Source organism: Doryrhamphus excisus, chromosome 5 (assembly GCF_030265055.1).
Source record: "Doryrhamphus excisus isolate RoL2022-K1 chromosome 5, RoL_Dexc_1.0, whole genome shotgun sequence".
Taxonomy (NCBI): Eukaryota; Metazoa; Chordata; class Actinopteri; order Syngnathiformes; family Syngnathidae; genus Doryrhamphus; species Doryrhamphus excisus.
In genome coordinates this window covers 12,030,900-12,051,831 of record NC_080470.1, presented here as the reverse complement: position 1 = coordinate 12,051,831, position 20,932 = coordinate 12,030,900, and the positions used below count along the sequence as shown (strand labels likewise).

Genomic DNA, 20,932 nt, shown 5'->3' with positions numbered 1-20,932 from the left:
AAACCTGGTGAAAAACTACAGGAAACGTTTGACCTCTGTAATAGCAAACAAAGGCTACTGTACCAAATATTAACATTCATTTTCTCAGGTGTTCAAATACTTATTTGCAGCTGTATCACACAAATAAATTGTTAAAAAATCATGCATTGTGATTTCTGGATTTTTCTTTTTAGTTTATCTCTCTCACAGTGGACATGCACCTACGATGAAAATTTCAGACCCCTCCATGATTTCTAAGTGGGAGAAATAGCAAAATAGCAGGGTGTTCAAATACTTATTTTCTTCACTGTAAACATACATATGGGCACTTAAGCCTTGAGTTATGGAGACTCACCTGAACGTATTTGCCTATGATCTTCATTATCTCCAGGTTAAACTGTTTGACCGGGGCAGCTGACAGGTCAATATGACTCAGCAGGCTGTAGATGATTTGCAGTAAGGACTGCTGCATGCCAGGAAGGCCTTTCTCCAGCAACTATCCAAGAGCAAAACACAGTTAAATATTAAGGCCGAGAGAGTTCGGTGCAATTGTTTTCTGTATTACCTCAGCCAAGTAGGTGACCAGATTAAAAGTTATCTCGGCGAAGGCGTCGTGAAGGTAGCGGCACACCACGTTGATCCAGTTGGGGCAGTCACGGGAGTAGCTGTGCGTGCTGTATAGGCTCATCATGTGTGCCAAGTTGGAGAGTGTGGCCGACTTCTCCTCTGCGCACACCTTGGCGATCTTGTCTGCCGTCTCCTTGCAGAAGGGGGTAGGGCTGTCGAAGTGCTGGATGAGATGCGGCAGGAGGCACAGGATATTCAGAGGGAAACCTGCCAACAAGTACAGTACGATGAACGTGAGAAGATGGTGTTTATGGTTGTCAGCACTTGAATTACAACTTGAATCAAGAACATTGCAGCAAGAGAAGTGACACACAAGATGTGCCCTCTAGGCCAGTTGTAAAGTGCTTGGGCCCACTTCACTACTAAGCTCCGGCACGTTTGGCTAACGTGAGTGCCCTGACCTGTTCTCAAGTTCAGCATGCTTTCCACCGAGTGGAAGAGGTGGGCACACACACAATGTTACATGGAATGCCTGTAATTCCATCACTCCTTTCAAGTTCTTAATGACACATTTGATAATATAAATAAATACAAATATTCAAAAGAACCCCAATTCAAAACTGACAGCACTTTTGCAAAACCCTGACTCCATTCGCGCATGTTTTTTAATTAATAAAATTTTTCCTCTCTCAAGTAATTAACAACAGCGGCCACTTTGCACAAGAGAAAATTTCCCAACGATTCTAAATAAACCACCTCCTCTCGCAAGTAATTAACGACAGCAGCCACTTTGCACAAAAGAAAATTTCCCAACGATTCTAAATAAACCACCAAGTCAGCAAAACTGCAAAAATACAGCAGAACAGAAGTGATGGGACAAGCAAATCTAGCAAGAATGTTCAGTATGAGCACAGGTCAGCAGGGCGAGGAAAAGTGAGGAGGAATTGTGCCCAAATCCATCATGGTACGAATGGCCTCGTGTGAATATGCCGTAAGACACAAACCATGTTTCCTGACAAAAACATCCACCAAAAAAGCAGACCATAAACACTTGCCTGCCAGTTGTGATGGGTCAACAAGCGTGTGCCTGGAGACGCTGATGAGCTTGCTGAGCAGCTGGATGGTGAGCTCCTGTGTGGACACTGAAGTGAAGCCCTTCAGGAAAAGCTGCAGCAGGCCCGGGAAGCTGTACCATTTGAGCTTAGCCTGGATGCGCTCCAGATGTTCTCTGCTGTCAGCGTGGTCCAGAGGCAACTGGCCCAGCAGCTTGTTGAGTAGTCGCAGTGCCAGCAGGTACTCAAACTCGTAGTCTGACTCCAGCAGCGATGCCGCAATCCAGAAAACGGTGGCCATCAGATTGGCGGGGTCTACCGGGGGGTTGGCGTCCGCCCCGGGGACACCTCCGCCACCCAACGACGATAAGCTGCGTGTGCGTGCCAGGTTTCCGTGGCTGCCTCCAAGTCGGTCGGCCACATCTAAGGTGTTACTCCGCCGCCTGTCCACCTTCCGCTCACTCATCAGACTGGCTCGTAGGGAGTGGCTGCGACTGTGCATGTAATGAAAAAGCCCGCCGCTGCTCAGGTTCAATTGGCCCGTGCTTTTCCTGTTGGCTGCAAACTTGGGCCCCAACAAGTGATCACAGGTGGAGGTCCTGAAAAGACAATGAATCTTTCTATGAGAAAAGGAAGATAACACGTACGTGTGGAGACAGAATTACGACATACTGTACTAAGGCGGTGAGGAGGTCATAGTTTTTGACCGTGTCTGCCAGTGTGTCAATGCCGGACTCCAGTGTGAGAAGCAGTTCAATGACAAAGCCCTAAAGACAAATCAGAACAAATGTTACATGTGAAGTGGAATTACTCCGAAATAGTCCACTTGCATAACATTAATAGGGAACTGCCCTAATTATATAATGCCTAAAAAGTAATAGGGATGGGGTATTGCAAGTAAGTGCAAGTGCAAGTTTGCGATCTCTCTCTTGTGCATGAGAAAGTGGAAAGGAAAATGCAGCCCTGTTTGCCCACATGGTCATTCATTAACAAGTATATTGCACAACACAGCAGCAACAGAACCAATGTTGTAATAGCAGTAGCAGCAAAAGCAAACTGCACACTCTGCATTAATGCTGCCAAATAGTTAAATGTAAACAACAATACTACTGCCATTATGGTGTCCATAATAAAAAATTACATCTGGAGGTCTCCCGCAGCCACAGCTGTTAATTCCAATCTTTACTGACAGAGTAATAATTATTATAAATTTTTGTAGACCAACTATATGAAACTTGGTGGTAAACTGAACAGAGGCGAGAGCATTTTACACAATACAAGAGTTGTGAAAATTAACATCATGTTGTACAAAAAAAAGCCTCTATACAGTTGACCCATGGTTCGAATTTTTTGTAGGTGCACATCAAGCTCCAACAGAGGGTTTGGTGGGTACAGAGCCAGTCGGAGTCACTGTGCAGTGACATAATTCAGCCTTAAGTCAACAGCTGTTTGCAGTAGAGTCGTACACTGCATTTTGGCTCACTTATTTTAAGACCCAACAATACAAAACCCAAGTAATTGGTTATCATGCTCATCATTGTTAATACAACATAATACAATATATTATGACTTAATACTCACAGAGCTCCAGCTAAATAAAGCATTGGTATTTCAAATGTATTTTCCAAAGCCTGTAGCATTCAATGTGGAATATCAATGCAATACATACTAACCTGAGCCTCCTCTCCAGGATCTCCAACAGTCTCCACCAGCCTGGAGAGAATGTCGGACAACGTGGCGGGAGTAAGAGGTTGCTTGAGTGCCCTGAATATCTGGAAGGAGCGGCCAGCGTAGTGGCGAGAGGCACACGAGAGGGCGGTTTGCAATGCCACCTCGCTCAATAATGACTCCAGCTGGAAACCTGAGGAGCGGAACCATAAAAGTAGAGCATAATATTTTGTGACTAGTTGAGCTTAATTCAGAAAGTAGCTATTAGCCATCCGGACCTGACTGGGAATGTTTGAAGACGGTAACTATGTGTCTGACGAACACGCTTAGCTGGTCAGCGCTCTTGATGTTGGGGTTCTTGGGTGACACGTCCTCGTGGTTCCAGAGTGGTCCACGCTTCCTACACACAGAACACATAGAGACACAAACATTTTAAGGCTGCAACAGCTCATGAATGCACATGAATGTGATCACAGCAGGTCAAAATCACACCATGCCATGTTCAAATACCCCGGCCAGTCAGACCGTGCTGGAAAGCGGTTGCATAAAAAGAAAAGATGTGTTAATTTACACTTCTTATCTTAATCTTGAACACAAACGTCTTCTCACCTTGAGGTAATGAACTCTATGAGAGCTTTGACCTTCTCGTCTTTCTCAGCAGTGACGTCCACCTCGCTGAGGAACGAGGGGGTCAGGTGGGACAGAGTAGACCCCCCCACTCCAAGACTTATGCTGGACGACGTGGAGCTTGAGCTGAGACCAGAATCTGTCACGGGTGATGGCTGAGAGTCGGGTAATAATTCTTGCACTCCTGGATGGGAGGAAGTCCAGTGTTTAAATCTCACATCAGCAAGTGTCAAAGGATTAACTATTTTTCTTTGGATTTTTGTGGTTGTTTTGTGACATTTAGTATGTGACATTCCCCAATATCAAAACTTTTTTCTTTTTTTTTAAATTGGGAGACCATTCAGAAATCAAATGCAACGGGCGCATTTTATAACTTCATTAACAGAGACAAGGTTTTTGTTTTTTCAACGTTATTAGTACTAGAGTTGTCATCTTATTTTTCTTTAGACGGTTATCGCAGATAATTCTGAAATGTTACTTAAAACATGGCCACAACAGCAAACAAAAGATTTTACAAATTATATTATACTATACACTACATTTTCCAGTTGATCTCTGATCACCGATCTGCAAAAAGTCTGAGCTGAGCTTTTTAAAAAAACAACTGACAGCATACACCAAGGGTTTACAAAATTTTGCAACAAAAAAAGCAAAACATCCTGGGAGCCACCCTGATATGTACATATTTTTACATAAAGGTTACTTTATTAAAAAACATTTACTTATACAGTATTCAAAGCCAAAGCATACAAGCTTAGTTCAGCTTTCTTTTTTACATGTGTTTTTGTTTAATTTTTCCCCATGTTGCTGTTTTTTGTGCAATCTTATTTCTACAACATGCAGATATAAATCATGGTTCACAAATGGCCCCCGAGAAACACTTTGAACACACCTGGCATACACCTTGAATGTTCCTTAGATCTCATTTTGTTGGGAAAAAATGTATAATACAAATAAAACTATTTTAACTGCACTTTAGGTTGTCTCAAATTTAAATTAAAAGTTCAAAAAATTGAAATGAAAAGAAAAGTTTTACAACTTATTTTTACCTTTTCATAGATAAAAATGTTAAAATCTAACTTAAAAGATTGCCTGAACACATTTTACAATGTTGAAAGTTTAACTCTGGGACAGATATTTTTTATATTTTTTGTATTTTATATATTAAACTTATGTGTTTTTTTAATGAAGGAATGGTCTTGAAAGCCAAACAGATCAGAGGTTCATGTAAAGACTGTTCATGTAAAGACTGAACTGCCACTTCCCATTCTAAAGCACCGCACAGGATCTCACCTGTGAAGTGGAACTCTGGTGCAGCCGGCTTCACGGTCAAAACTCTCGGGTCATTAAACTCCCTGTTGCGTAGAAGCACCATGGCCACCCCCTGGACGCTGCTGTTTGCTCCATGGACGATGAGCAGGTGCAGGAGGAGGCGCTTGCAGTGCTCGTAAACCTCCGGGTGCTGGTGATCAAACCCTGGAGGAAAACAAAGAGAAGGCGACGTCAGCAAGGAGGAAAGGGTGGGCACACAAAACTATCAGCCAGTTACCTATAAAAATTGCATGCAGCAATAGATGCAAATAGGCACTCCACTCCACTTTGACGCCATGGTCTACAATGAGGTCAGTTAGTAGGATGACGGCGATGTTACATCTGAAAAACAGGAAGCTGACATTGAGGACGGGCACCGTAGGGAAGCGAAGGGGGGAGTGTTGATATCATGTACCTATGCAGGGCTACAGCAGGGGCGTTGGTCTCTGGCAGGTAATCCACCAGAGGGGACCAGCAGCCACCTGTTGGAGGGAAAGGGAGTGGCTCCGGACGGTTGTGATCCATCACTTTCAAACGCCAGTTAGCGTAAAGTGGCATGGAGTCACCTTAAGGAAGAAAAATGTACAAGTATGTTTGATAGGGACCATTGATAGTGATCTTAAGAGGTCAGGTCTTACTTTTCTCCTCTTCATAGGAGCCTCCTGAACTGCTGCTGTAACGAGACTCCAGCCGGTGATGCTGGCGGTTCAGATTGGTGTTCAGACCACTGTAGATGTCCAGGTGGGTGTAACTGCAAAATACACAAACATAGTCAATGGTCTGCCCCAACCCGGCAACTATAGGAGACTATGTAAATAACTGAGGCATTTTGAGATTATTCTAAAATCCAGAAAGTAAATCAAAACAAATGTAATGATCTTTGCACACTGTAATTAGGAAGTAGCTATATTAGCACCTGTCATCCATGTTTGAATCTTTGACCTTGCTGTCATGATGGCTGTCATGTCCTGGCACCATGGTGTTGCTGCTGGAGGTCGTGCCTGCGGGAATGTAGATGTGGTATGTTAGTCATGACATTCCAATGTGGAACTCCTGGAGCAGTCATTATGAACCTGAGGTGACTGAGGGGATCTTATAACTGGAGCTGATGCGGTAATATGGAGGGTTGTCCATGTGGGTGACAGCTGAGCTGAGAGGATCGGTCAACTCCAGCTCGCTCATCAACTCCTCCAGCAGCTGCATAGTCTTGTCTCTGCCCAGGTACACCACCACACGCTTCACCTGCACAAACACGTGGTGGAATAAATGCTTGGAAACAAACAGAGGAACATGGTGCAAATTTTGACATACTAAAAGACTCACATAGGGAAGGAGGCTGGGCTCACTATTGACTCCCGACATACTGATGAGGAAGTGCAGGATTATTTTGAGGTTCTTTGGCCAGCTATCTGCTAAGGTAGTCCATACATTCTCGATCTCCGACCAGGCAAACTCATCTCCATACTGCAAAAAAACAGGTCAATCAGTATTTCTTAAAAAATAAATCAAGTAGTTGTATCTGCAAGCTGATGTACCTTTGCGGTCATGAACATGAGGTTGTTGAGCACCATGGTCGTTGCCCTGGGTGATCCCCAGCCTTCTCCATGGAGCCAGCGCCGGCTGTTGACCATTATCATGTCACGGTCCGGCGTGTCCTCATCATCCTCGCCGCCGCTGCAAGAGGGGTCCTCCGGTCGGCGTGCTACGGGTTTAAAATCTACCAGCTCCACGTTGTTCATCCAAGGCAGGAGGTAGTGTAGCATCACTTGGCGGCCACCAGGGTGCGCTGTTTGAATACGCTGGCTCACCTCTGCAGGCAGGACATTATGTTTGTTTGTTACATCATTGGAATACACAAAAACTACTGAGACAATTTCACTGACATTTTAAGGAGGGTTAGTGCATGGACCACTGAAGAACTCACTAAAGATCAGGATAATGGATTTTTCTACCACGGTGGTAAACACTGTGATATTCCTAACTTTTTTCCAATTACTGAGTGAATAAAGGCACATGCAGGGGGTATTTGTGTAGGTTGATCGAATGTACTATTGTTTTCCCCTGATAGGTAATCTTGTGAGAGCCAATGTGCCGTATTCATTAATTTAGTCACATCGATATTGAAGATTTCATTTCATTTTCACAGCACACTCTGAATACTCAATAAGGACAAAAAGAATTGCCAACCTGAGAAAATGGGCAGCGTGAGCTCTGGGTAAGTCCTTGCAAGCTCCTCTGACAGCTGGTAGTACGACACGGAGTAGAGATGTGGCAGCGGTGAGGGAGGGGTCAGAATGCCGTCAGTTTGCAGGATCTCCAGTTTATGGGCGTAACGAAAGAGCTTAGGCTCCAAGATCTGTTAAAAAAAAAAATAGCGACCGCAGTGAGTGCAATTGTGTTACCAGATTTAGTGTAGCGTATCGATCACAAATCCCCACCTGTAACAGTTGCATGGCCACCTCGTAGATATCCCTGGATGAGTCTGCGGCCTTGAACAGAATCAGGTTGAGCAGAACCACAGTGTCAAACTGATAATCCCTAAGAGGAAAACGGAGTCCAAAATGTTAAAACACAGCAGTCCCAGTGTTAAAACTGTGTGTTTCTCCTACCTGTTATGAAAGACGTTGGCGATGGCCCTGAAGCAGCCCGCGGCCACGCGACGGGATCCTGTGTAGCAGCGGTCCACGGCCCAAAACATGAGGTTGCTCTGGTCGGGATTCAGCTCCAGCAGCAGCATCACCGCCTCACAGCCCAATTGGTGAACCTGAAGTACAGCAGCAGATTTTGGTTTGAGATGTTTAATAAATTTCACAAAAACATGTAATACAGAAAATGTTTAAAATGTGGTATTGCTATACCCCTGAACAACACTAAGGGGCCAAGCTAAAAATGAGTGCATCGGTGCTGCCATGGAGTGCATGACCTCAACTTTTTGGGTTAGGCCAAGTAAAACAAGGCTGCTCATTGACATAACACCTATGTTATGCACTTTGAATGTATTATGTAATCATTTTCTCATTTAGACTATTATATTTATTAATAGAGACTGAATAAGAAGGTCTGTGCCGAACAAAAAGTGACGATTTAAGTCTAGTCCACGGGTGCCTGTACTTTTCCCACCATGGGTATCATACTAATAAAATCAAAGCAAAGAGGGAGCCACTTGTGTTATCTGTGACAAAGTGTACTATTACTATGAACTTGTTCTCCTTACATTGCACCTTTTTGCTGTTTTTTCCTGTTGTTATTTTTACAAATATGTCAACTTTATTCTTGCATCTTTTTTCTTGTCATTTTCAAAATATTTTGAATTTATCATAACATTCACATTTACCCAAGCAAATTTTCCTAAAATTGCAACTTTATTACATGTTTTGTTTGTTCCTCAAAATATTGCGACTCAAAAAATTATACTATTTTAACTCTTAATATTATGACTTTGTTCTGTTTTTCTTTATTGTCATTATTTTTGGAGCATTACTGTTTGTTTTTTTTCTTGTGTTCATTATATTTAAGTGCACAGCACATGGGCCTTAAAAGATTTTGGGCCGCACTTTGGACACCCCTGTTCTCGTTAAAGAAAGGCAATTTGTCATCTTATTTCAATTTTGAGTGTAAAACATTCTCTTTTTAAATCCATTAACCTTCTTGTCCTGCGAATCCAGAATATTGTCCATCCACTTATAGAGGTATCCATCAGAGGAGAGGCCAACGTTGTCAGCTACGGGGCCGCAGCACAGCACGGCAGACATGGCCTGGGTAGTACAATTTGTGTGTTAACAGTAGATAAATATCTTATTGTGTGTGCTTGTGGTGCAGTCTTGTCTTGCGTCTACCTTCAATGCACAGTACTGATGCCGGTTGATCTGCATATTTCTGTCGCTGTATCGGTCCAGAGGCGTGAACATAATGCTAAAGGGCCCGGCCCAGTGACTGAACAGCATAAAGAGGCTGTGCCGCAGTGACTGCTGTGGGAAGATGGTCCTCCGCTGGTGCACTGGAAGCACAAATGAAAACCACTTTCCCATGTTCCCGTACATGCTTCAGTTAAAACACCTTTACTCACTTAACTGCAGTTTTTGGGTACATAGTGTGCCGGTAACTATCAGGAATTCTAATTAGTGTCATATTAAAAAACATTTACAATAACAGCTGCGGCTGTAGGCAAATCTTTTGATATTGTCTTTTTATGAACTCCACAAGACAGCAGTAGCTGCATTTTAAGAATCATGATTGGTCAGCATCCAACAGCCTGATCGACCTCTGCATGCACTTTACAGTGCCGGTTGTGCTACTCATGAGCGTTAAACTGTTGTTTATTTATCAGAGGCATTAACGCAGGCTGAGTGGTTTACTTACTGACAACACTGGTTCTGTTGCCGCTGAGTTGTGCAATACTGTATACATGTGGTCAAAAAGAGAGATGCTTTCCTTTCCACTTTCTCATGTACTTCACATCATTACTACAATTTTTAAGATGAAAAAATGAAGATGTTAAATATGAATGAGATACGTCCTGGCTATATTTACAGCATTTAAGGTACCTCAATGATGTTAGCAACCATTCTGAGTCTATTTATAAGTGATGATGAGAGAGACATACCTGGAACATTTTGAATAATGTTTGCCACAAGTGCACTGAAGTGACAGCGGATGTCCCTCAGCGTGTCTGAGTCCTTGTCATTCTCGGCCTCAAGCAGCTGCCTGGTCAAGTCGACGTAGTCGAGTAGCGTGCTGTTTAGAGAGTGACTCTCACCATCTAAACCACCACTCGCTCTGTAACAACAATCAGTTCAAAACTTTCAAAGGCTGGGATTGACATTAATCTCTGCATGGCAATAACGTGTGGAGTCTCATACATCTGACTAATGACGCCAGCATCAGCCAGAAGCTCAAAAATCCGGACCAGCTGGACTCTGAGGATGTCACGACGCCGGCGCCGCTTCATGTTCTGCATAGCAACATATCAATGTTTACCTCGCTCCATCAACACAAAAATGTGCTTTTATCGCTACACTTACTTCAGGTCTTCTTTCCAGGGCTTCTTTTATGATGGGATTTAGCTCTTCTATCAACTCTCTGTTGACAGTTTAGTTGGCCAGTTAGCACATGTTAGCAAAGTAAAATGGCGGCCACATCGAAGGGTGTTTTACCTAAAGGCCACGGGGTTGGTCCTGCCAAGTCCCAACACAAGAGACTCTGTGATGTCCATGTTCTCAGAGCGCATCATGGGAACAATGTGTTTAAAAAGGGAGGAGGGGGAGGGAGTGCCAACAATCTGGGAAGAGAAAGCGGAATGTCAGGGCGTGAATGTGCAGCTGTTATAAAACTGCAATATTATTCTGCTATGACTACAACCAGAAAACCAAATGACCTTGGAATCGTAACTGTAGCCACTGTCCGGCGTGGACGCCAGCGTCTCAGACGGGGAACAGCGGACGGACCCAGAAGTGGAGGATGAGGAGCACATGGGTGGGGAGGAGGAGGCCGAGCTGCAGCAAAGGATCAGGTAGTTCCTCCAGAGTCCAATGTAGGAGTCACTGCTGCTCAGACTGTTGACTTTCTTAGCATTGATAGGGCTGCTGCAGATGGAAACACAGGCAATGGATGACATACAGCATCTCACATTGAGCAGAAACCGGTGTAATGCATTCATTAATCCAATACACTTAAAACACACAATGCCAACGTACTTGATGTCAACTTGTGGGGAGAGAAACTGCAGGCGGGTGTAGGCGAACATCCAGGCGTAGTTGAGGGCAGTGGGACAATGCTTGGGCAGGCTCTCCTGGCGCAGGTAGCTGGAGAAGCTGATGACCCAGGGGTCTTGACCCTGCGTGACATGGGCAAAAACCCAGATGTGCGAAGGGCTGACCACGTCAAACTGGTGGCTGATAGGAGATGAGCTCCACTCCGCCAGCGACTGGAGGTCGATCCCGCTGGGACAGTACAGCAGGTTGGTCTGAGGAGATAAAATAAATAAAAGGTAAAGTGATTGTGCAAGTACTCTAAGCAAGGCAAGCATTGACAATTTAGATTCAGTAAAACACTGGTTGTGAGATATATATATATATATTTGATATATATATATGGTAAAGGTCTCAGTAATAAAAGTGCGTGAGCCATAGAGCCCTATACGAGGGCCAAAAGTAAGAAAAAACTTCATTTATTTGTGCTTTTAACAGACGAGTCACTTGTGTTTGAAATTGCGATGACATCATGAAAGAAAAAAAACACTTCCTCATGGACATTGTGTAGTCTCTGACTCACCCCTGGCTACATGAACCTGCCCCATGTATACGCCCATTAATTGAAGGATAGCTTTGTATAAAAAACCCAAACAAACAAAAAAACTTCTAGCTGTCCATCACTAAGCTATATATATATATATATATATAATTATTTTTTTTTATACAAAAGGACATTTTACCTGGTCAGCACCAGTAAGATGAATAAAGCTCTCCAACACTGATGCACTTAATCTATCCATGACATCAATGGCCAATTCCTCATCACCCTAAAAGACAGAGAGAGGGAAAATGTCAGCAAAAACAAAATCACAGATAAGTCCATAAGTTTAAAACTAAGTCTATTATTACCTTGCCAATGCCGAGTGCAGTGTGTAGTGCACGGACCTCCTTCAAGACATTGACAGCTAGCCTGCGTGTGGCAGGGCGACAGCTGCAAAGCACAACCATGGCCAAGCCTTCCACCATGTGCAGCACACCCAGCGAAGAATGGCTGCTGCTGGAACTCTGTTGAGAGAGGCCTGTTAAGGTGGAAGTGGATCCTCATAAATACCATAAGCATCCGTGACCGACCTGGGCATCGTGGCTCTTGTTGCTGCTCTGCGCTGCCTGCCTCCACTGGCTGATGAGCTGCAGGAGCATCTTAACTGAGTTGTCCAGCAGTGTAGGGTGAATGTCCGTCACCTCCCGGACAATGAAGTATACAAAGCCAGAGAGGACGTCCTCACGCCATTCAGGGAAGTCGACCATGAGGGCCTGAAGAGTAGTGAAGGCTAAGCCACGCAGCTCCTCATCCATGTGAATGGTCAGCCTAGGGGATGGGAGAAGGCCATGAAGGCACATGGTAGACCAGAGCTGCTCCTGAGCTGAGGTTTGAAAATGAAACCTACTTTGCAAGGAGCTCAATTAGGTCTTGTCTGCTCATGCCATCTGGAATCAATCTTGGAATGGCAGCAACGCATGTGCGGAACAGATCGATCTTTGGTTTCCTCTCGCCCCTGTCAGACAGGAGACCAGTTAAAAACACAAAACCACACTTGCTGGGATGCAGACTCAAAGGCGGGCACATACGTGATCATGTCCTCTGGCTCCTTGTTAGACATCTGTACATTGGTCATACTCATGGAGCGTCCCACCTCCTTATCCAGGTGTCTCAGGATGTTATCCAAGGCCTTCCTCATTTGTGGGTAGTACAGCGACATGCCTACAAAGAGCCGAGAGTGGAGTTAAGACGCTTTGTTGCGTGTATGGGTGTCCCAAAAAGGTAGGTCAAGCCTACCTATGACCTTGGCCTCTTCATCAGTCAGGGTAGTGTTGAGGAAGATCTTTTTAACTCTTAGCGTGTTGCCAGAGGGCATGATGATCCCGGTGGTGGGCATAGGGGGCTCGCCGTCTTTCTGCTGCAGGCTGTCCGCAATCACCAAGAAAGCTCGCAAGCCAACATTCATCCTCTGAAGAAAATAGGATGAAGAAATTAATAACAGAAACAAATAATGCAATATAAAATGTTTTACCTCCGGATTGATAGTGAAGGTCTTGTGGAACTTGCCCACACACAGGAGGTCATAGATGATCTCCTTCATTGCAAAGTCCAGTCTTTCCTGACATCCAAACACAGCCGACAATAATAAATATATTCATCAAATACCCACATCAGGAGAAAAATCCTGCAGTAGAGCTACCTGAGCGATGAACTGGATGATTTTGACAAAGATGTTGAGGGGGGTATCCCTGGGCACCACACTGCGGGAGCCTTTGGGGAAAAGTGCTGAAACAATGCTGAGTAGTCGACTAGGAGGAATAACAAAACAATAGATTTGGTTGTGGGTTTAATTTGTGTGTGTGTGTGTGCGTGCATGCATGCATGTGCGTGACTGACCTCTGTGTGACAGTGTTGCTCTCACACTTGATCCTGATAATGTACACCCATAGCAGCCTGTAGAGCGACTCCAGCGCCACTCTGGACATTTTGGGGTCTTTGTTCTGCAGGGGGTTAAAAGAAGCAAGTGAGCAGAACAAAAAAAATCTCTTCAGGACACATTTGGCAACCGGTTTCTGACAATTGGGATTTACAAAATTAAAAAGTCAGTATTCAGTTTAGCTTATTTGAAGAAGTATGTCTCCGATTTTTGTACATAACGCTTAACATAAGCAATATTATTATCCATCAAAAGCGCCTGGTAAGACAAACTAGCTTGTTAGTCAAAACTTAATTGCATCAGTTAATTATTTTTGCAGTGGTGTGTATAGAAAAAGGCAGATCAATATTTATGTATCGTTAATGCAATACTCAAAGGCACTAGCACAAATATGACACATTGAGCTTCCCCTCAGAGAATATAACATAGTTGGAACCTCCCCAACTGCCAGAGAAAAGATGTTATCACATTTGGTCCAATTTTCTACTATTTTGACATAATTGTAACAATCTTAGCATGTCTGAAAATGATGTTTTGTTTCTTTATTTTTCTCAACTTGCTATGCCTTCCAGGGGAGGTCAGGCTTTTGAAAATGCCTGCTCAAATAATCCAACTGATTCGAATAATTGATGTACAAGTTTTACCTTGATGGCCTGATGTAAGAAAAAAAACACCACAAGTAAACAGCAGCTTTAGCATGTTAAAAAAATTGAATGATGGAATGCCTCTGAATTACTTAAGCAGCATAACAAGAGTCAAATATTTCACCATAAAGCCCAACGGCAAGCCTGTGGACATGAGCTCCTCTAATCTGACTCAAGAGAGCTTGTCGACGGATGTAGCCGAACAGACCTGATCAGTACATGCATGGCTACACTCATCACTGTGCTTTCATGCACATGGTATTTCCACTGGGTTCTTTCACGCAAATGTCAACCCCGTTTGCCAAACAAGCTGGATGAACACACCATGAGAACAAGATGTTTGCAAAAAGAAGAGGAGATCTCTGTTTCTCATACACAATATTGAAAAGAAACATTGTTTGGGCACAATGGGTCAACAGTGTATGCTGTGGAGGGATGTACAAATGTACAAACCACCAATAAAAATATGTGACCTAAGAGTGTCCAAGGGCCTTTATTACTGAACTGCAGTGGGTTCATAAGAAAAAGACTATAAATTAACTTTATTCTATTCTATTGAATCAGTCTTCAACAGTCACTGGGTGCATGGTCTACAAAAGTAAATAACCACCAGGGTCTGTGGTTAGCACAATGACAAAACACGTTGACATTAACAGCTGTGGCTATGAGCAACCTCCAAATGTTTTCTCAACTCCACGAGGTTGAAGAAGCTGCATTTTAGACATAATGAGTGGTCAGCATCATGCAGATTTACATATCTACCTCTTCATGCGCTATAAAAATGCTGGCTGTATTATTTACAACAAACATATGCTCTGTATTTAAGCTGGCTGAGTTTGGTCCTTATTGTTATTACAACATCGGTTCTGATGCTGCCATGATGTGCAATGTTTTCCTGTCCACTTTCTTATGCACTCTAAATCACTGAATTTTTTTAACAGAAAATAAGGCCTCAAACTTAGGAATTAAAGGCAGTGTTACACTTTCTGCACAAATGTGCGGAGTGAAAAAGAGACCATGTGAATTTATACTTTATTATACTCCAAGCGGAGCCTGCAGCCAAACTGCAGGGGGCAGTGTATCGAAAACACACATCTACCACCATACCAAACTCGAGCAGAAGAGGATTGCCACAGAGGATTGACTCGACTTCCAACATAGCAACACAAGTATGAGTTGACTTCTTGAAGAAAATGAATTGTGTTGTATTTATTTGCTGCTGTGACATAAAAGGAATGACCATCTTGGTCATTCTTCCCACCATTTGTACCCCGGCAGAAGAATGTGCTTACAAAAGGCATGCTGAACACGGCAAAAGAAAATCATAAACAAACAACGTGACTTAAAACACAACTTTGTTACAGTGTTTCTTCATGCTTAAACTTCAGTGTCAGGGTAGGCTGCCATATAACTGCTGGGGTGGGTGCAGAAATGACGTAATTTGTCTGCACCGGACTCGAGAATGCAGAAAGCATAAAATAGATTTAAAGCGTCACTCTAAGTCACCAATTAACACCACGTCCTCTTTGTGGAGGAGTAAATAGTCACCCACTATATAATTATAGCATTTACGATATTTATTTTGAAGAATGGCATTCCTTCATTTAAGTGGACAACGCACATGGCAAATACTTGGGGTGCGGCGTCTATTACAGACATCCACAAATCGGGTCAAAAAATATTTAAAAATACAGAATAAAAAAAAAAAACAATACAATATAATCAATATAAAATATAAATAACAATACATAAATACATAAATGTTGTCTTGAATGAAACAGTATTGTATTGGCAAAAGAATATTTGTGGCCTGGTTCTGATGCAGATGACACACTGGACCATAGCATTAATGCAATCTAATTGCAATCAGCAAATTTCTGATGAACCATCAGCGAACAAGCAGACATCATTATAAGATCATGTTTAATTTCTCAACAATGACACAAGAGTCATCATTTGTGCAATCTTTGTACTGTAAATGATCACTTTTACGATATCAACGCTCCGGAACACCTGTCCCACTAACCCGTTTGTGAGCGGGTCATCTGGGGATGACGCAATAGCAACTCACCTGCAGTGTCTCAATCTGCTTTCGGATGCTGTTGTTAGACGGCATCTGGAGCGGGTCGACGTGAGAAAAAAGATAAAACAAAAATGACAGCAGGCAAAAAATGGGAGGGTTGGGGTGTGGTGGGGCATGCACACACACACACACACACACACACACACACATACATACACTATATATGCTGTATAAAAACATGCAAAAAAAATTGAAGTAACTATACGACCTGACATGCAATCACTTAGTTGTAAAAAGTAATCATGATGTGTTGTGGCCTGCCAATCACTCAGATAAACAAACAAAGCAGAGGTGAGTGGAACACATACAGAGGGAGAAAGCAAATTTCAAGTGCGTTAAAAGAAAACAGTGGAGGGGGCGGGACAAGGCGAACAATGCAGATTACACCAAATGCAGTATTATCAACGTGAGTAGATTTTAAGTGAGTTTTAATTAACTTAATAAATTTTAATTAACTGATTTAAACCTGTATTGAAGTGGCAGTGTTATGGCAAACACATACCATAAAAGACCCATGTGTGTTTCATGCAGCCCTTTTTTTTGTTCTTTTGTTCTCCACAAGAGCCTTGTCTTGACGTTCCTAGCACAAACAAATGCCTTTCCATCCTGGCATGGAGACACAATGGCCACCCAAATATTTTCATGTGTTTTTGGCACGATGCTGACAATTCAATGTATGACAATGCCTGACTTTCTGGGAAAAGCGAGCCATTGAACTCAAAATGGCAAATAAGGATGCTTGATGTGTGACCTTAGCGGCAAGTATTAAGGAATTCATTGATTTGGTATGAATTTGGTATGTTGGTTGAATGAAAGTTAGATTATTCTCAGGATTTAGACATGTGACAACTTTTTGTCTATTGAGAAACTGATAAAAAATCTATTTATTCATCTGTACTGTACTGACTGAACTCGAAACTGAAACCAGCGAAATGCAACAAAATGTAGAGCGGTGAATTATACAAGTGTATTCAAGTCAGATTGCATGCCGAGTACTACAAATTCATACATGTTGGCAGGACTGCACTATTACTGAAAGTATTCCCCGCCTCTCAAGCACCCCCAACAAAGAGTTGTGTAATGGGACCATGAAGTTTAACATCTCATTTCAAGCAGTGTACATCCATAGGAATGTAATGTAAACATTGTTAAGGGGTAGAATAAGAAGTCATTGTACCGTTTGTATTTGGGGTGAATATGTGGCATCAAGCCAATCTTAATGACTCAGAGTCATTAGATTATTAGTCCAACTAGCTGCCATAAGATGTTGTTTCAACATATTGGTACTGTTGTTTTTTTTTGTTTGTTTTTTTTTTTGAAATATGAGAAAGATAAAAATCATGAATGCAGTGACAACACACAACCCCAAAAATGATCACAAATACAGAATGCACATCAGTATAAGTGTCCAGGGAGACTGTCAAATGAAGGGTCTCTGCAAAGATCATAACGGTGGAACAACAGAAGACAGTCTAAAATATCTGCAACCACCATCACAGAGACACACAAGGACAACAAATCCATCACAAGTTCAAACCATCCCTGATCAAAAGGTAGAGCGGAAATGACAGTCATTGAAATCTGTGATTCAGTCGGTGAGAATATAGGAAACAAGATGAGACTTGATCTAGTTTCATTGATTTCCAAAGAGGCATAAACAGACCTGAGTAAAAACAGCACTTGGAAATTCAATTCGAGGTTGAAAATCCACATAGTTTTTAGTTATGAGTTTCAAAGTTACCAAATTGTGGTTAGCTTTGTGGCCATAAACCACAGCTTTTAAGTTTAGATGACTGCGTTTTGTCCTTTTTGAGCAAGGAATCATGTGTTTTCCCCTCAAACAAAAACTCCATTATCAGCCAATCCTATCAAGTGCTATTCCTGTACAGATCTGGTGGTCCACAATGGGAGGGAAAGAACATGATATTCAGACAGAGAACCACAGAGGACACCGTTCACAATCAAAGCGACTTCATCAATAAGCAGCAGCATCAAGTCAACCATCAAAACATTTCTTTTCAGCAATGACAAACACTGATGGTTAAAAAAAGATGATGTGGTTGGTTTCTATCAATCAAAATGCCATTGAAGGATTACGTAACTGCAGTCATGAGGACTCAAACTGAATTAGGCATTGTCAAGCCAAGTATGGCTCCCTTAATACGTCTACAGACTATAGTCTTTGTGCGCCTCTTGTGAGACTCTACAGAGCGCAAACTATGTAATGGGCTTGTGGAGGCGTTACCTTCAGGTGTGAGAGGCAGTTCTGGAGGAAGATGTGCCAGTTATTGAGGAAGAACTGTTTCTGGCTAACGCACAGCAAGCATGTCACCAAGGGATACAGGGCCTGGGTGTGGAAAGGGGTTAAAAAAAAGAACAAATAAATATCAAGACACTGAGTGGGAACACAAAAATCATTGTAGGATGGAAAAAAACAAAAAAAGAGGAAAAATAAAGCTCTCCTGTATTCATATATTTGTCGACGATTTTTATTTTAGAAACGATAGAGGGAACGGACCGTAAAGTGGAGCCTGTGGAGTTTAATACAGTTGTGTCCCGAGCTCAGGCACAATAAGGCACAGTTACAAGGTGGTTTAATTTGGCGGGAAGGGCAGCTAGGCATGTAGCTGCTGCAGAAAGGTGGAGATGGTGGTGTTCAATACTGCAGCATTCAGAGTTAAGGCAAACCAATAATGTATTTTATTTTAGAGGAGCCTTTGGGCAAAAGGGACCGCAGCAACAGCGTGGAAAGTATAATACTGCAGAACCCATGGTATTTTAATTCAAAGGAGAGAGTAGCAAGGAAAGTAACTGCAAAGTGGGAAACCCAAACGGTTTGGTTTATGTTGTCCAAATGATAGAGCTAGTAGGTACCGTGCAGTAAAAATTGCCATTCAAGCTAGCAATGCCCTCACTTCCGATCCGATCATAAGACCTAAATTTGGATATCTGTCAATACCGATACAATTCCCATTCCAGAGCTCTATTTGCTTTAATATGCAGCCTTCCCAAAAGTGTATCAGCAAATGCAGCAAGAAAAAAAATCAGTGACTGTCTCCACACAAGCGCTCAGCCTGATGCGTTCGTGACTTTATGGAAAGTCAGACAACACAGAAGTATAAACATCATACATAACTTTTGGATCGCTACACTAACACTACTGTTGATTTTATAAGAGGCTGTTTTAAACTCCTCTCTACAGGGAAGTATGATATTGTAGCAACCTGAAAGTTTAGTAAACTGTTCACAGTCTGTTTTGTGTGGCCATGAACGTGTCAGGTGGAGTGTGCATGTGTGTGTGTAGCACAAGTGTGGAGAATGGCTGTAGTACACGTGTGGAGACAGCTATGTACACCGATACTCTTTTGGCTACGGTGGCTCATAGATTTCCGATAAGTGAATTAAGCTGTATCGCATGGCCCCATCTCTAATTCAATAAAATATCCTTCAGGTTAAAAGCATAATATTTCTAAGATAGATGAAAGTTACTTGTCTTACTGACCAAAGAGTGCTTCTTTCTGGAGCTGAGGTCAAACGTGGTCTGGTACAACATCTCCACAAAGTTCTTCAGGCACGGCACGTTGACTTCGTTTTTCACCGCCTGAGGACAAAGGCCAGATTATTACCAAGGGGATGAAGTAGTAACACAATTACACTCAGCAGAGATGCATTCATATGGAGAGAGGAGAACAAACAAAAGCGAACTGGCTTCACTCACAGCGGCGACGGGGATGAGGATCTCCACAAAGAGGCCTGCAAGAGCATGTTTTATGTCTTTGTCCTTGACTTCCAGGAAGTACTGGGCACACTCCTGAGAAAACATCAGGGACAGGATCAGTTTACATAATATATGATAAGAACTGCATATGAAAAAATGTAAAAATGTAGAGATACATAAAGTATGAAGCCAATGGGAAAGTCCAGACAAGCTTTTCTCTGTCAACGTTAGTCCAGTTTCTGTGATGGCGATGGATTGTTATCTGCCTTGGGAGCTATCACCATGAAACAATATTTAAAATCAAGCTGGCTTTCTGATGTTTTCAACTCTCAGTAACAGTCATCCGGGTTGTTGTTGAACACCATTTGAAAGCAAGGCAAGATGAAATGAGAACATAAACCACAATACGCTTCATTAGCACAGTTACGAGGCGACAAGCGGTGCTTTGTAGAGAGATTCATGGAAAAACTACCTCTGTGCTCACAGCTCTTCCCCCCCCCCCCCCAAATCTTACAAAGACACATACTTTTTGGCAAGTACTGTGGCTGCTACTTATCAGGTTTTATGAGCCGCGGCTACCCCAAGCTACCGGCTTTGAGCAAAGGGGAAGCAATAAAAGTAACGTCTGGTGCGACTTGGCAAATAAACTTATCAGCTGCATTATGTGTGCATTCATAGGCATCTGTAAATGTACCTGCATGAACTGGAAGGAAGCCTCAAAATCCTCCACGGGATACATCTTGACCCGAAAGAACTTCATTCCCATGATGAGGCTGATGATACTCTGGACAACGTAAGGACTCTGCTCTTTTTGCCGCAGCTCTTTCAGCTCGGTGATGAATTTTTTCCTCACTGCTTGAAACCTGGGTACACAAACGAGCAAGCATTAACACTCATTCAAAACATGACACCTCACCTTCAAGACAGCAAAATGCACTAACTTAGACTGTGTGAGAACGCCGATGACCTCGGCATACAAGTCTGCAATGATGTGCACGTTTCCTGTGTTGGGTCCACAGTATCTAAAATATAAAATAAATCATCAAGTTGTGCAATGTCAGTGACGAAAAAGAGAAAACAGGAGCTTTTTGAGAGTGGGCTTCTGTGAATTGATGA

At 42.7% G+C, this 20,932-nt stretch overlaps 1 protein-coding gene across 2 annotated transcripts in view; it reads right to left on the bottom strand.

Annotated features, from left to right (window-relative positions):
- The window catches only part of fryl (furry homolog, like), a 61,303-nt gene that overhangs the window by 18,415 nt on the left and 21,956 nt on the right, over positions 1-20,932 (bottom strand). For both annotated transcript variants that reach the window (XM_058072183.1, XM_058072184.1), the window contains exons 8-48: positions 20,758-20,838; positions 20,511-20,679; positions 19,817-19,909; positions 19,601-19,699; positions 18,344-18,445; positions 16,087-16,131; positions 13,332-13,435; positions 13,135-13,243; positions 12,967-13,053; positions 12,732-12,903; positions 12,524-12,656; positions 12,343-12,450; positions 12,026-12,263; positions 11,804-11,959; positions 11,635-11,721; positions 10,898-11,166; positions 10,579-10,786; positions 10,358-10,482; positions 10,226-10,283; positions 10,064-10,155; positions 9,808-9,980; positions 9,041-9,201; positions 8,849-8,959; positions 7,814-7,968; positions 7,643-7,742; positions 7,392-7,560; positions 6,740-7,014; positions 6,528-6,668; positions 6,278-6,446; positions 6,121-6,205; positions 5,843-5,955; positions 5,620-5,770; positions 5,443-5,546; positions 5,187-5,369; positions 3,876-4,077; positions 3,545-3,666; positions 3,272-3,459; positions 2,271-2,365; positions 1,602-2,197; positions 545-813; positions 335-475 (exon numbers count right to left, since the gene is read on the bottom strand). In XM_058072183.1, coding sequence (XP_057928166.1) covers positions 335-475; positions 545-813; positions 1,602-2,197; positions 2,271-2,365; positions 3,272-3,459; positions 3,545-3,666; positions 3,876-4,077; positions 5,187-5,369; positions 5,443-5,546; positions 5,620-5,770; positions 5,843-5,955; positions 6,121-6,205; positions 6,278-6,446; positions 6,528-6,668; positions 6,740-7,014; positions 7,392-7,560; positions 7,643-7,742; positions 7,814-7,968; positions 8,849-8,959; positions 9,041-9,201; positions 9,808-9,980; positions 10,064-10,155; positions 10,226-10,283; positions 10,358-10,482; positions 10,579-10,786; positions 10,898-11,166; positions 11,635-11,721; positions 11,804-11,959; positions 12,026-12,263; positions 12,343-12,450; positions 12,524-12,656; positions 12,732-12,903; positions 12,967-13,053; positions 13,135-13,243; positions 13,332-13,435; positions 16,087-16,131; positions 18,344-18,445; positions 19,601-19,699; positions 19,817-19,909; positions 20,511-20,679; positions 20,758-20,838 — 6,238 coding nt within the window. The remainder of the gene's footprint in view (positions 1-334; positions 476-544; positions 814-1,601; positions 2,198-2,270; positions 2,366-3,271; positions 3,460-3,544; positions 3,667-3,875; positions 4,078-5,186; positions 5,370-5,442; positions 5,547-5,619; positions 5,771-5,842; positions 5,956-6,120; positions 6,206-6,277; positions 6,447-6,527; positions 6,669-6,739; positions 7,015-7,391; positions 7,561-7,642; positions 7,743-7,813; positions 7,969-8,848; positions 8,960-9,040; positions 9,202-9,807; positions 9,981-10,063; positions 10,156-10,225; positions 10,284-10,357; positions 10,483-10,578; positions 10,787-10,897; positions 11,167-11,634; positions 11,722-11,803; positions 11,960-12,025; positions 12,264-12,342; positions 12,451-12,523; positions 12,657-12,731; positions 12,904-12,966; positions 13,054-13,134; positions 13,244-13,331; positions 13,436-16,086; positions 16,132-18,343; positions 18,446-19,600; positions 19,700-19,816; positions 19,910-20,510; positions 20,680-20,757; positions 20,839-20,932) is intronic.